The 12873-nt window shown below is 41.1% G+C and overlaps 1 protein-coding gene across 2 annotated transcripts in view; it reads right to left on the minus strand.

The window, feature by feature from the left end:
- Positions 1-5886: 5886 nt before the first annotated feature.
- The window catches only part of LOC134870920 (carbonic anhydrase-related protein 10), a 316734-nt gene continuing 309747 nt past the window's right edge, over positions 5887-12873 (minus strand). For both annotated transcript variants that reach the window (XM_063893449.1, XM_063893448.1), the window contains exons 8-10: positions 9008-9162; positions 8682-8856; positions 5887-6792 (exon numbers count right to left, since the gene is read on the minus strand). In XM_063893449.1, the coding sequence (XP_063749519.1) occupies positions 6770-6792; positions 8682-8856; positions 9008-9162 (353 nt within the window). In that variant the 3' untranslated portion in view covers positions 5887-6769. The remainder of the gene's footprint in view (positions 6793-8681; positions 8857-9007; positions 9163-12873) is intronic.

Consider the following 12873-nt stretch of genomic DNA (forward strand, 5'->3'; position numbering starts at 1 on the left):
GTGTATATCAGTATGTCTCTACTTTAAAGAGTCCTCTCCTGCTGATGTTCAGGTGTATATCAGTATGTAGTGTCTCTACTTTAAAGAGTCCTCTCCTGCTGATGTTCAGGTGTATATCAGTATGTAGTGTCTCTACTTTAAAGAGTCCTCTCCTGCTGATGTTCAGGTGTATATCAGTATCGTCTCTACTTTAAAGAGTCCTCTCCTGCTGATGTTCAGGTGTATATCAGTATGTAGTGTCTCTACTTTAAAGAGTCCTCTCCTGCTGATGTTCAGGTGTATATCAGTATGTAGTGTCTCTACTTTAAAGAGTCCTCTCCTGCTGATGTTCAGGTGTATATCAGTATGTAGTGTCTCTACTTTAAAGAGTCCTCTCCTGCTGATGTTCAGGTGTATATCAGTATGTAGAGTCTCTACTTTAAAGAGTCCTCTCCTGCTGATGTTCAGGTGTATATCAGTATTTAGTGTCTCTACTTTAAAGAGTCCTCTCCTGCTGATGTTCAGGTGTATATCAGTATGTAGAGTCTCTACTTTAAAGAGTCCTCTCCTGCTGATGTTCAGGTGTATATCAGTATGTAGTGTCTCTACTTTAAAGAGTCCTCTCCTGCTGATGTTCAGGTGTATATCAGTATGTAGTGTCTCTACTTTAAAGAGTCCTCTCCTGCTGATGTTCAGGTGTATATCAGTATGTAGTGTCTCTACTTTAAAGAGTCCTCTCCTGCTGATGTTCAGGTGTATATCAGTATGTAGTGTCTCTACTTTAAAGAGTCCTCTCCTGCTGATGTTCAGGTGTATATCAGTATGTCTCTACTTTAAAGAGTCCTCTCTGCTGATGTTCAGGTGTATATCAGTATGTAGTGTTTCTGCTTTAAAGAGTCCTCTCCTGCTGATGTTCAGGTGCATATCAGTATGTAGTGTCTCTACTTTAAAGAGTCCTCTCCTGCTGATGTTCAGGTGTATATCAGTATGTCTCTACTTTAAAGAGTCCTCTCCTGCTGATGTTCAGGTGTATATCAGTATGTAGTGTTCTGCTTTAAAGAGTCCTCTCTGCTGATGTTCAGGTGTATATCAGTATGTCTCTACTTTAAAGAGTCCTCTCCTGCTGATGTTCAGGTGTATATCAGTATGTAGTGTCTCTACTTCAAAGAGTCCTCTCCTGCTGATGTTCAGGTGTATATCAGTATGTAGCGTCTCTACTTTAAAGAGTCCTCTCCTGCTGATGTTCAGGTGTATATCAGTATGTAGTGTCTCTACTTTAAAGAGTCCTCTCCTGCTGATGTTCAGGTGTATATCAGTATGTAGTGTCTGTACTTTAAAGAGTCCTCTCTTGCTGATGTTCAGGTGTATATCAGTATGTAGCGTCTCTACTTTAAAGAGTCCTCTCCTGCTGATGTTCAGGTGTATATCAGTATGTAGTGTCTCTACTTGAAAGAGTCCTCTCCTGCTGATGTTCAGGTGTATATCAGTATGTAGTGTCTCTACTTTAAAGAGTCCTCTCTTGCTGATGTTCAGGTGTATATCAGTATGTCTCTACTTTAAAGAGTCCTCTCCTGCTGATGTTCAGGTGTATATCAGTGTGTAGTGTCTCTACTTTCAAGAGTCCTCTCCTGCTGATGTTCAGGTGTAGATCAGTGTGTAGAGTCTCTACTTTAAATAGTCCTCTCCTGCTGATGTTCAGGTGTAGATCAGTGTGTAGAGTCTCTACTTTAAAGAGTCCTCTCCTGCTGATGTTCAGGTGTAGATCAGTATGTAGTGTCTCTACTTTAAAGAGCCCTCTCCTGCTGATGTTCAGGTGTATATCAGTGTGTAGTGTCTCTACTTTAAAGAGTCCTCTGCTGCTGATGTTCAGGTGTAGATCAGTGTGTAGAGTCTCTACTTTAAAGAGTCCTCTCCTGCTGATGTTCAGGTGTAGATCAGTATGTAGTGTCTCTACTTTAAAAAGTCCTCTCCTGCTGATGTTCAGGTGTATATCAGTATGTAGTGTCTCTACTTTAAAGAGTCCTCCGCTGCTGATGTTCAGGTGTATATCAGTATGTAGTGTCTCTACTTTAAAGAGTCCTCTCCTGCTGATGTTCAGGTGTAGATCAGTGTGTAGTGTCTCTAATTTAAATAGTCCTCTCCTGCTGATGTTCAGGTGTAGATCAGTGTGTAGAGTCTCTACTTTAAAGAGTCCTCTCCTGCTGATGTTCAGGTGTAGATCAGTATGTAGTGTCTCTACTTTAAAGAGTCCTCTCCTGCTGATGTTCAGGTGTATATCAGTGTGTAGTGTCTCTACTTTAAAGAGTCCTCTCCTGCTGATGTTCAGGTGTAGATCAGTGTGTAGAGTCTCTACTTTAAAGAGTTCTCTCCTGCTGATGTTCAGGTGTAGATCAGTATGTAGTGTCTCTACTTTAAAAAGTCCTCTCCTGCTGATGTTCAGGTGTATATCAGTATGTAGTGTCTCTACTTGGACATGTCTCCATGCTTTAATGTTCAAAAAGCTCTTTATGTTTCTCATACTGCCTGTGCTGCAGCACCTCTTTTCACCCTCTGTCTGAAACCAGAGCCCAGTCTGCGTTGGTTGGTTAGCTGGCCCACTCTGTTGTGATTGGTCAAATGCTGTTTGTGACTAATCAGGTTTACACACTATTTCCTTCACGTGCTATCTGATCGTATTATCTGACCTAAACCTGACCTTTAAGTACAACACATTTCCTAAAATCACAACCTGCTTTAGTTCCTATACAGAAATATCTTTTAACATTAAGGGTTGAGTCGGCTATTCCTCCTCAGATTCAAAGCTAGGTCAATAATGTTCTTATTAAAGCATTCAACCGCCTAAACAAGGGGTGGTCTTTATTATGAGTTAGCAACAGTGAGTGCAATATATTTATCATCGCTGACACTAAACAAGACGTGGTCATTTGGGATAGCTCTCAACAGTATCCAGACAATTATTATATAGATCACTAATCATACATTTGCTTTACAATCTGTACAGCAAATGACTGTCTCAGTTCTTGGACCATCGCTTTAGGTAGGAAATAACTCCTCCCAAAACACTTTTAGAAAAGGGAAAAAACAGCAACTAAGGTGGGTTCTATATCCCAGGACGGACATATGTTGTGTGTAAGGAATAATATTCAAACATCTGGAATGAGGCAGCCAGGAGTAATAAAGTGGTCCCAGGACAGACAATGGTCCAGTGTAGGGAACCCGAGTGAAAGGACAGACAGAGGCTCACAGCTGTGTGGAAAACAACAACAGAGTGGATTCATTTGTGTGAGGAACATCACCATTTTCGGTGCCAGAAGAAACCATATTTTGAGAGAGGATGGTGTTGGGCAAAGGCTAAAGATAGCAACCAATTCTACCTAGCTTGCTTGATTAACAAGGTGCATCCTAATTGACCATTACTGTGAGAGTATTTGGGAGGCTAGCGAAAATGGCTTGTTTCTTTTGTGTATTTTCCAGTAAAACTAAACAGAAGACATCTATATTATTATGGTGAGTGCAGACACTGATACCTGCTAATATAACAAATCAAGTACCTGAATTTCCGATTTCTTATGTATGTCTGAAACGAGGATGTTACAGTTTCTGATTGTGATGGAAACTGATGCGACCGTGGAGGTTGTGAAGTCCATCATCCAATGCCCGCACTTTTGTTCGACGATGTTGTAAGAAAACGTTTCAATACTAACACAGCCAAACCTCTAATTAGTGAGGTGATGCTTGGCTTATTTCTAAAGCTAGAGTGAGTCTATAATGCAGTGGTAATAGGTTGTTATTGCCTAAAAGTGTGTGTTTGTATTTTTGTCATCCAAAAACAGTCTTGCATGTGACTGGAAAGCATCGACTCTTGTGGCTCTAATGAGCCCAATTATAATATTCTCCATAGTAGCCATCTGATGGTATGGACACCATATTGAAATACTTCACCTCATTATCCTCATTAGCTGAAAAGGTGAGACAGAGGGGGTGACATTGTCCACCGGGTTGGATCCGAACCCATGTCCTCCCAGCGGGGTGAGATCCCAGTGATCGGTCGTCCAGCTCTACCAGTGAGCCTTACAGCCAATGTCCAGTTTTTCATATTAAATTGAAACATCATTTTTTGTATGATGTTCCTCAAGGTCTTGAAGTCTTCATGTTGTATCATGGTCCATCCTTTAGAAATGTCTACCTGCCTTTTATGGCATCATCTCATATATTGACATCTTATCTGTTTATATTTGTTATTAATTCTTTACATTCACCTGCTTTGTCAGAGCGCAGGGGTTTCACATGTTATATTCATCTGTAAATCTTTTAACCTGGAAAGCCCTTATTATTTATTATTATTATTATTATTATTATTATTATTATTATTATTATTATGCATAACTCTATTCCTTATTATTAATTTTAAAAATACATCCTGTTCACATGAACGGCTATCTTTGATAACCACCTGTCAAACCAGTAGTAGCCTGCCTGACTTCCTCTTCTTTGTTGACAGGCATCCAACATTCTATCTGTATTATAAAGCATGCACCCTCATGAGTACATTTTCTGTACTTTGACGCCTGCAAATGTGATTTGACCGACTGTGACAGGTCACAGTAACCCTGACAGATCCTCCTGTGCAGGCTGATAAGCTTCACCTGCGTCAGACAAACAATGGAAATAAAGGCGGACTGAGCTGCAGCAGCATGATCAGGACGCTCCTGTCCTTCATAAAGAGCTTCGGTGAGAAGACGCCACCCTGATATAGTCTAGTTGCCAGCTCATAAGAGTCCTGTCGTGAAGCTGGAGTACCCCAAAGATTTATGTTAGAAAGTATGGATCCGAGGCACATGGAAACTGTTGGATGCTAACTTGCATATGTTGTAGAATTTGCAGTTAGCATAAATTGCGTTAATCACCATGAATGACCATGGTGACAATAGTTAAAACTAATATTTAGGACAATTCTAATATGTTTGTTTTGTTTAGGATTCTGAATCCATTTCTGACATCTTCAGGATAAAAAAAAATACAGTTACCTATTTGTACTCCCGGTGGACGGATTTTGATGAATTTTGGTTTGTTTTTAAGATTTAGGGGACTCCAGGGGCCCCTGAGCACTGAGAGCTCATGGGCCCCCCAGCCCCGCCCCAAGACAGAAATGCATGCACACGTAACTCCACGTAATAAGTCTGCACTATGAATAATTGTGTGTGATTCTTACAGTAAATGCTACACACAGCTGCTTTATAGTATAAAAAGCTCCTTCACTGATCACTTCATTAATTCCCTCAAACTGAACCAGGGGCGTGCTAAAATCAAAAATAAATAAAGTTGAGTGCATAGACAGACAGACAGACAGACAGACAGACAGACAGACAGACAGACAGACAGACAGATAGATAGATAGTGTAGGGAAACCCTTGGACAGTTTAGGAAGAGTATTTGACCTTATCGGAAAGCATTGGTATTTATGGCGGTGAAGAGCGAGTTATTTAAAATGTTTTATGACGAGGGAGGTTGTGCAGACAAAAAAATAATAATAAAAATAAAGAATAACAAAAAGAATCCGGCCCAGGCCACTGTGGAGCTAATATGTTTTTCTTTTTTGCTAAGCCCACCAGGCTTACAATGCTAATAATGCGAATTGTGCAAATTGCCTAGAAAATGTCATTTGGCATCTGGCAGTTGGGGGCCCGTACATTTCTAACATAAAACGTTGGTGTAGTGAACATTTCCAGGTTCACCGTGCTGACAGTCTCCGTTATCCCTATGTAACCCGGGCGACGCTGGCTTGGTGAAAGCCGTGTTATTGAGCATGCCTCTGGAGAGGAACATTGACATATCAACACATTTAATATGGAACAGTACAAAACAGGTACAGGTACAGATCCTCATATAGTGAAGCATTTTCCAAAGTGAACTTTCCAGACACATTTATTGGGCGGATAACAATACTCAAACACAGTGTATGACCATTGTAAACAATAAAACAGAAAAAGGCGTCAGCTCGCGCTGAGAACTGCTCAAGGAGTGCGCCAAGCTTTTACAATTCTCAACACTTTGTCTTTTTTTTTTAATCCTCTTTATATATCTTTTGAATGTTAACTCATTACTTTTCTTTACATATTCATTTTTCTGAAGTATTGATAATAATAATATGTACAAACGAGGCCAAGACACCGGTTGTTCTGAGGCCGTGAGAAAGCCTGTAAATATTCGCTCGTCTCCATGACATGACTCTGGCTTTGGAACATGGCAAGGTAAGGCTTGGTTCCCTCTGTTGGTTTTGCTGATTGCATGCCTGGGTTGTGACTGTGATGGAATGCCCCCGTGTGAGGCCGACCACTTTCGGGGCAGCAGGGGAGGGGGCAGTGACTTAGTCCTTGGATGTTCCCACTGTTAGCAACATGTTTATGTACAAAGGCTTTGAGTCCCAACATTCTCATATTAGTTGGGATGCTATCAAATAAATTCTTTCAGGATATTTTTTTTTGTTTCTTTTCAAGTGTCTTCTTTTGGTTTTGTCCCAAAAAAGTATTGGTATCAAAATGTCTGTATAGATATAGTTGTACAGTGGGGACAGGGCTTGGTAACATGTGCTAGACTGAGGGGTTAAACTGTTCAATGTGTGAGTCTTTTTGCTCGCAATACAAAGTTCCTTATAATGTCCAGTGCTGTTTGTCTTTATACAATGCCATGATATAATCTTAGATGAGATGCTTCCCCTCCTCCTCCATCCTTCCTCCTCCTCTTCCTCTCTCCACATCTGACACTCGTCTCCATGCTCAGCCAAGGGAGGCTACTTTAGCAACCACTCGTTCACTGGAAGAGAGGAGAAAGACAGGAGTGAGAATACTGATTTATATATGCGGAGCTCTCTACAGTTCAACTGTTCTCCGGCGTTATTCTCCCCACACCATATTTCATCTTTAGCAATAACACACAGTTCAAAAGGAATGGCCCTGTAGTGGATGTGCCCTGGTGTGTGTCTGTGGGTGGAGGCGGGCTGCTGCTGTGTGGAGCTGCAGCAGTTATAGAAATCCAAAACTAGGAGCTGCCAAGAACACAAGTAAACAAGGAAATGTGATTAAAACACACACACACACACACACACACACACACACACACACACACACACACACACACACACACACACACACACACATGCAATGTCTCAAACATCAACTAAACAGGTTTGCATTTTATTGGTTGCTCTCCGGTGAGTGCGCTTGTTCCAAAACCACAGAGATTTGAGGTGTGTGTGTGTGTGTGTGTGTGTGTGTGTGAGGGGGGGGGTCGATATCTCCCCATAGATGAGACTAACACCTACGTCACTTCGTGGCGAAATTACGGTCCAGCCCACTTTTGGGGGGAAACATTTGCTTTCATTTAAATGGCGGTAAATTCAGATTCAAAAGATTAAGATAACTGCGCCGTTTTTAATCCACAAGAAACCCAATAATGATGGTCAGACAGGCAAACTATTAGAAAATGTCATTGGAGATCGATGATCTGCGTAGATTTATAGTTTGATTTAAATCATTAGGGAAGATATGTCCGGTGGGTCTGCTGGAGGACGAGTGGCAGGCAGCAGGCTGACACTGAAACTGAGGTTTCTGAATCAGTCTCTTTTGCTCTCCTTCTTTCTGTAGAGGAGGTAAAGAAACTGTAACTCTGGATGTATTTGTTGTTTGAGGTGCAATATAAGACTCAGCAGCTCTAAGACATGAATGAACTATTTCCCGCTTTGCTCTGATGCACTATTTCCCCATATTTCGCTATTGAATTAAATTAAACTATAAATCCACACAGATCATCGATCTCCATTGACACTTTTCTAATAGTTTGGCTGTCTGACCATCATTATTGGGTTTGTTGTGGATTAAAAAGGGCGCAGTTATCTTCATCTTTTGATGTGATTGCCGAAAACTTCAGAATCTGTATTTACCGCCATTCAAATGAAAGCCAATGTTTTCCCCCAAAAGCGGGCGGGGTAATTTCGCCAGGAAGTGACGTAGGTGTTACTCTCATCTATAGTTGCTGCACAAAATAAAAATGTCATTTATGGGTTGAGGGGGTCAGTGGGTCGAGTAGAGCATAGCACAGTGAAAGAGAGAGAGAGATACGGACTGACAGAAAGACAATCGTAACAATCACGATGTGTGTGTGTGTGTGTGTGTGTGTGTGTGTGTGTGTGTGTGTGTGTGTGTGTGTGTGTGTGTGTGTGTGTGTGTGTGTGTGTGTGAGAGTGTGTGTGTGTGTGTGTCAGCAGTAAATCTTAAACTTTAGGTGTTCTGACTCTTCAGGATCTGCTTCATCCAAAACATCAGCTAACACCAGCTCTTCACATATCTCATTCCTTTTATTCATTCCAATAGTGATTGAAGTTCAAGCAAAGATAATCTGAAATCAATGTGAGAGTCAAATGAAATCACATCAGGAGTAATATTCCCCCTTTAAGATGAGAGTACGTTGAGTTGGATTGATCATGCTCATTTAACAGAAGCTGATGAAGTCAGTTACTTTTATTCCTTTACACCTCTCAAAGAATAGCAGTGAGCTTCCTCATAGTCACTTTTTGTTGTGAAAGAGTGTAGGTGTGCTAATGCTATGAACAGAGTGGGAATAACACAGATGGGCCTGCATAATCAGCTCACAGGGATAGAGAGTGAAGAAATAGAGATGGTGCTGACAGCGTGACGGGTTTGTACCTCGGTATTGGAGCTTCTGAGCCCGGTTGTTGGGGCAGTCTTTGCCCTGCATGCTGAAGTTGATGTTGGTGCGGATACAGCGGTTGTTCAGCTCCTGGACCGGGCGGACGTTATCGCTCATGCTCAGGAAGATCTGAGACGGCTGGTTCTGGCTCAGCAGCCGCAAGGAGTGCATCTAACAGGGAGAGAAACACACGATAGAGGTAAGAGGGAGGTCATCTGGGATGAAGTGGCTTGACCAGTTACATGCTGACTGAAATGGGGATTGAACCAGGGCTCTCCTGTCTCAAAGTTCAGCGCACTAACCCACTGAGCCACAGCCTCACCTGCATACGTGTGAGGTACACCGGCTTGTTCATCAGGATCCATGTGACGGTCTCAAAGCACGGAGGGATTGTCATGGATCCTTCGTATGTGATGAAACTGTTTGTGTCCGGGTAGATCTCCTCTATGTTCAGGCCGGTCAGTAGATACGCATCATCTGTGGGAAGAACAGCTTCTACTGATTCACAGTACACAGAGGTGTGGCACTCAAATTACAAAAGTGTTGCATGTTCAAAATTAGCAACAGAAAAATGATCAAAAACTCTGCCACCGGACGACTCAAATCATTCTCCTCAACCACAAAAACGTTTTCTGTTTCCAAATATTTCACAAGAATACAAAAACAAGTGAAAGTCAGAAAAGTGTTCTAGATCTTCCTCTGATCATCTGCACCACTGCACTACAGAGGAGCTGGTCCTGCTCCAGGACTGGGCTCTCTATGGGAACCTGGAGATTCAAATCCTGCTGAGAAATAAGTTGTTTATTTGCTAACTGACATTAAGTAGGAGAAATGTTAAAGCATATTGCTACCTGATTTAATTCTGAAATGCTTTTATTTTCAAGTGCAAGTGTCTGTATTTTTTTCAGTTAAAAAATAATATGAGATGTCAGCACATGTTTCCACTACAACCAATGTTCCTTTTGTAAATGGTTGCATTCCTACAAAGTAATTGTTCAGTTTGGACTAGACTGGACTTGTTCCTTATTCCACTACATAAATCCCTCATGTTCAGAACTTTTGTTGCAGGAAAATAAAAACTGTAAATAGGCTAATCAACTCAAGCAGCCTACAGACACACATTCAAGCTATTTCTACTGTACTTATTATGTATTCTGTTATATTTACATATCAAAAGTAAATGTAGTTTATGGTGACTGTAAGGCTGTAACAAACTTCACAACCACACATCCTAAATGTTTAGTTTTAGTTTAACATCATACATAGACACAGTTTTAACCAACTTTTTTTGAGTGCACCCAATTTTGTTGAATTTGGTGATTATATTGGTGTGTTGTGTTAACCCCGGTGGCCTGCAGCCTGCAGTTTAGCGTTTGTTGTACTGTAGAGTTTGCATTTTGTCTAAAATAATAATGTTGCTATGCATCAAACTAAAACTTTTATCGTGTTCTGGACGTTTTTCTGTAAAGAAAAGTACAAATGTCTGAATGAAATGCTGTGATTGTGAATGAGCTCATAGTGTGTCTGTTCACTCACTCCCTGTTCCCCTCACAATACACTCCTAAAGTTTAGGTAACAATAAGCAGGTGTGGAAGATTATAATTACATATTTTACTTAAGTAGCATCAAACCATACTTAAAGTACCAAAAGTAGAAGTATTTCTGATGCGTAATGGCCTATTTCAGAATCATATATACAGTATACTGGGTTACTTGTTCACCATTTTCAATGTTAACGTGTTTTTAATCATAGCTGCTATATGTAGAGCTGATTTAAATACAACTTAGCCTATACTTTTATGTCAAAGTTTATTTAATTATTGATTTAAATGTATTAGCTAGTAATCTAAATCCAAAAAGTACAACATTATGTCAAATAATGGAGTTAAAAGTACAATACTTGCTTCTAAAACATAGTGGAGTTGAAGTATAAAGTATGAGATTAGAATACTCAGGTAAAGTACAAGTGCCTCAAAATTGCGCTTGAATACCGTACTTGATTAAACTTAATTTTGTTACTATTACCACTGACAATAAGTCCTTTGCATGACATTTCACAGCTTCACTGAAACATGTATTATATACTCATGTCCTTCATTTAGCAGGCAGCAGTGTTTGCTACATTGTTGTTTCCATTGTGAGAAATATATTGATATCGCAGTTCTACACACACAACAGATCAGTGTACTGTGTGTGGAACGTGGCTCTTGCTTTATGACAGTTTACCTGATTCCTGGTGATCATTCATCCCTCCTGCTTTCTTATTCCACAAATCACTCAGTGTGCTGTGAATGACAGGCTGTTGGTGTTGCAGCACTGCCTCTTTTATCCCAACTGTCTCCTCTGTCAGGACGCTAATTAGACAAACTGCAACTCTCTCCCACTTCCTCCTCACACCCCGGGAACACGCTCTCCATAACTTGTCATCTGCTGGGCCGCTGTTGACAAATGGACTGGCTGTGGTACACCGCTGCAGCTTAAATGCTGATTCAACTATGCTTGCATGACTATTAAATACTGAATCTTGTAAACAGATCCCTGTGGTTAAAAATGAATTAAAAAAACATAATAAGCACGTTTTACAAAAACATTTTATTTTGAGTATTATTTGCGGTTCCTGTCCTTTCTACTGGGATTTAAACTTGTTGCATATTGTTATTATTATTATTTTATTTATTATGTTTATACTTTTTTTCCCTCCACCTTTGAATTATGTTAATGCAGGGGTGTCTTTTTTCAGTGAGGGCCTCATACATAAAAACATACGAAAGGCTGGGCCGCTCACTGGAGGTGAGGTATAATGCCTTGTCCAAGTTAGCAAAGTTATTCAGATGTAGGTAAATTAGGGTTGATACTTGAATATGCTTTAAGAAAAGCACAGCCTACATCACAGCTCCCCGTAGGGATTCGTTAATTTTGTTAGCAGCTCATTCATTCAAACAGAAGCCTCCGATTTCTTAAAAGGGGAAATATGAAGGGAACATTTAATCGTAGAAATATATTATAAGTCTCATGTAATTTACATGGTATTGTGACTGGGTTGATTTTTTTTTTGTAGCACCCCTTGTGTTTCCAACGCCCAGAGCCCGAGTGGAGCTCAAGTGGAGCTGCGTCATTGAGTCATCGTTTGCCCCATGACGTAACCGCTTACGTGCCTTCTTATGACCAACACGGCGCGAAAATCGACAACAACAATGGCGAACAGTAATGAAGAGCTGCTCAAGTTGCTCTTGCTTTGTCGAGCCCACCAGAAAAGCCAAGGACCACTTCTTCAACAGAGTCTATAGCGAAGTTCAATTGTTTGTCTACGACTTCAACGACGATTACGCAAGAGAAAGAAGGTAAATATGTACGATCGTCCTTATGATCAGGTTAATCCTGCCCCCACCTGCGACGTAAGCTTGACGTATTTGGTTCTTGGGTTTTGCCGGGCAGCCCAAGCCCCCAGGAAGTGCTCCGGACTTCGAGGAAAATATTCTTAGTGGCCAAACGGCGGTACTACAACTTCATATCAGTCTGTGACGTCACCCGGCCCAGTAAGACTTGTTCCCATTGACTTACATTGGGAAAGAGACGTCTGTAAATCGTTGGATCATTTTTTTAAACTAAATTAACTACCCAGTATGAACCCTTTTATAGCCCTTATTAAAACAGTAGGTCCTTAAAGTTGTAAAATGCGCTAAAAGCTGAATCCATATTTATTTTCTCTCCATTCATTCTACTGAGCCGAGAGGGAGATCGGGGGCGGGGCTTAAGGGGAAATTCAACCGCATGCTCTATGCTCTCGACAGCCAGGCATGATGGGTAACTTGTGACGTTTTGCTCTCGAGAATCTCAGGCCATTTCGTCTTCATGCGCCAATGAGAAGCTGTCATATGAATGAACGAGGCCCCGCCTCCAACGCTGGATCCAGTTGGGCAGCCGAGTGGGGCCTGGTAAAATACGGGTTTTGGCGCTTAAAGCTGGCGCCGCTGCGGTGGAAACACAAAAAAACAGATCTTTATCAGCTCCAGCTCCGGCTCTGGATCTGGGTTGGTGGAAAAGAGGTTTAAATGTATGAGTTCTACGTAAACTACAGCTATCACTCCCGGGCTTCTTCACACCTCCAGTACACAGATTGGCTTCCTTTTGTTCTCTTGCATTCGACAGACAGAAGGGTATTGTCAGGCAAATTATCATTGGTTATAC

This window comes from Eleginops maclovinus, chromosome 10 (assembly GCF_036324505.1).
Source record: "Eleginops maclovinus isolate JMC-PN-2008 ecotype Puerto Natales chromosome 10, JC_Emac_rtc_rv5, whole genome shotgun sequence".
Lineage (NCBI taxonomy): Eukaryota > Metazoa > Chordata > Actinopteri > Perciformes > Eleginopidae > Eleginops > Eleginops maclovinus.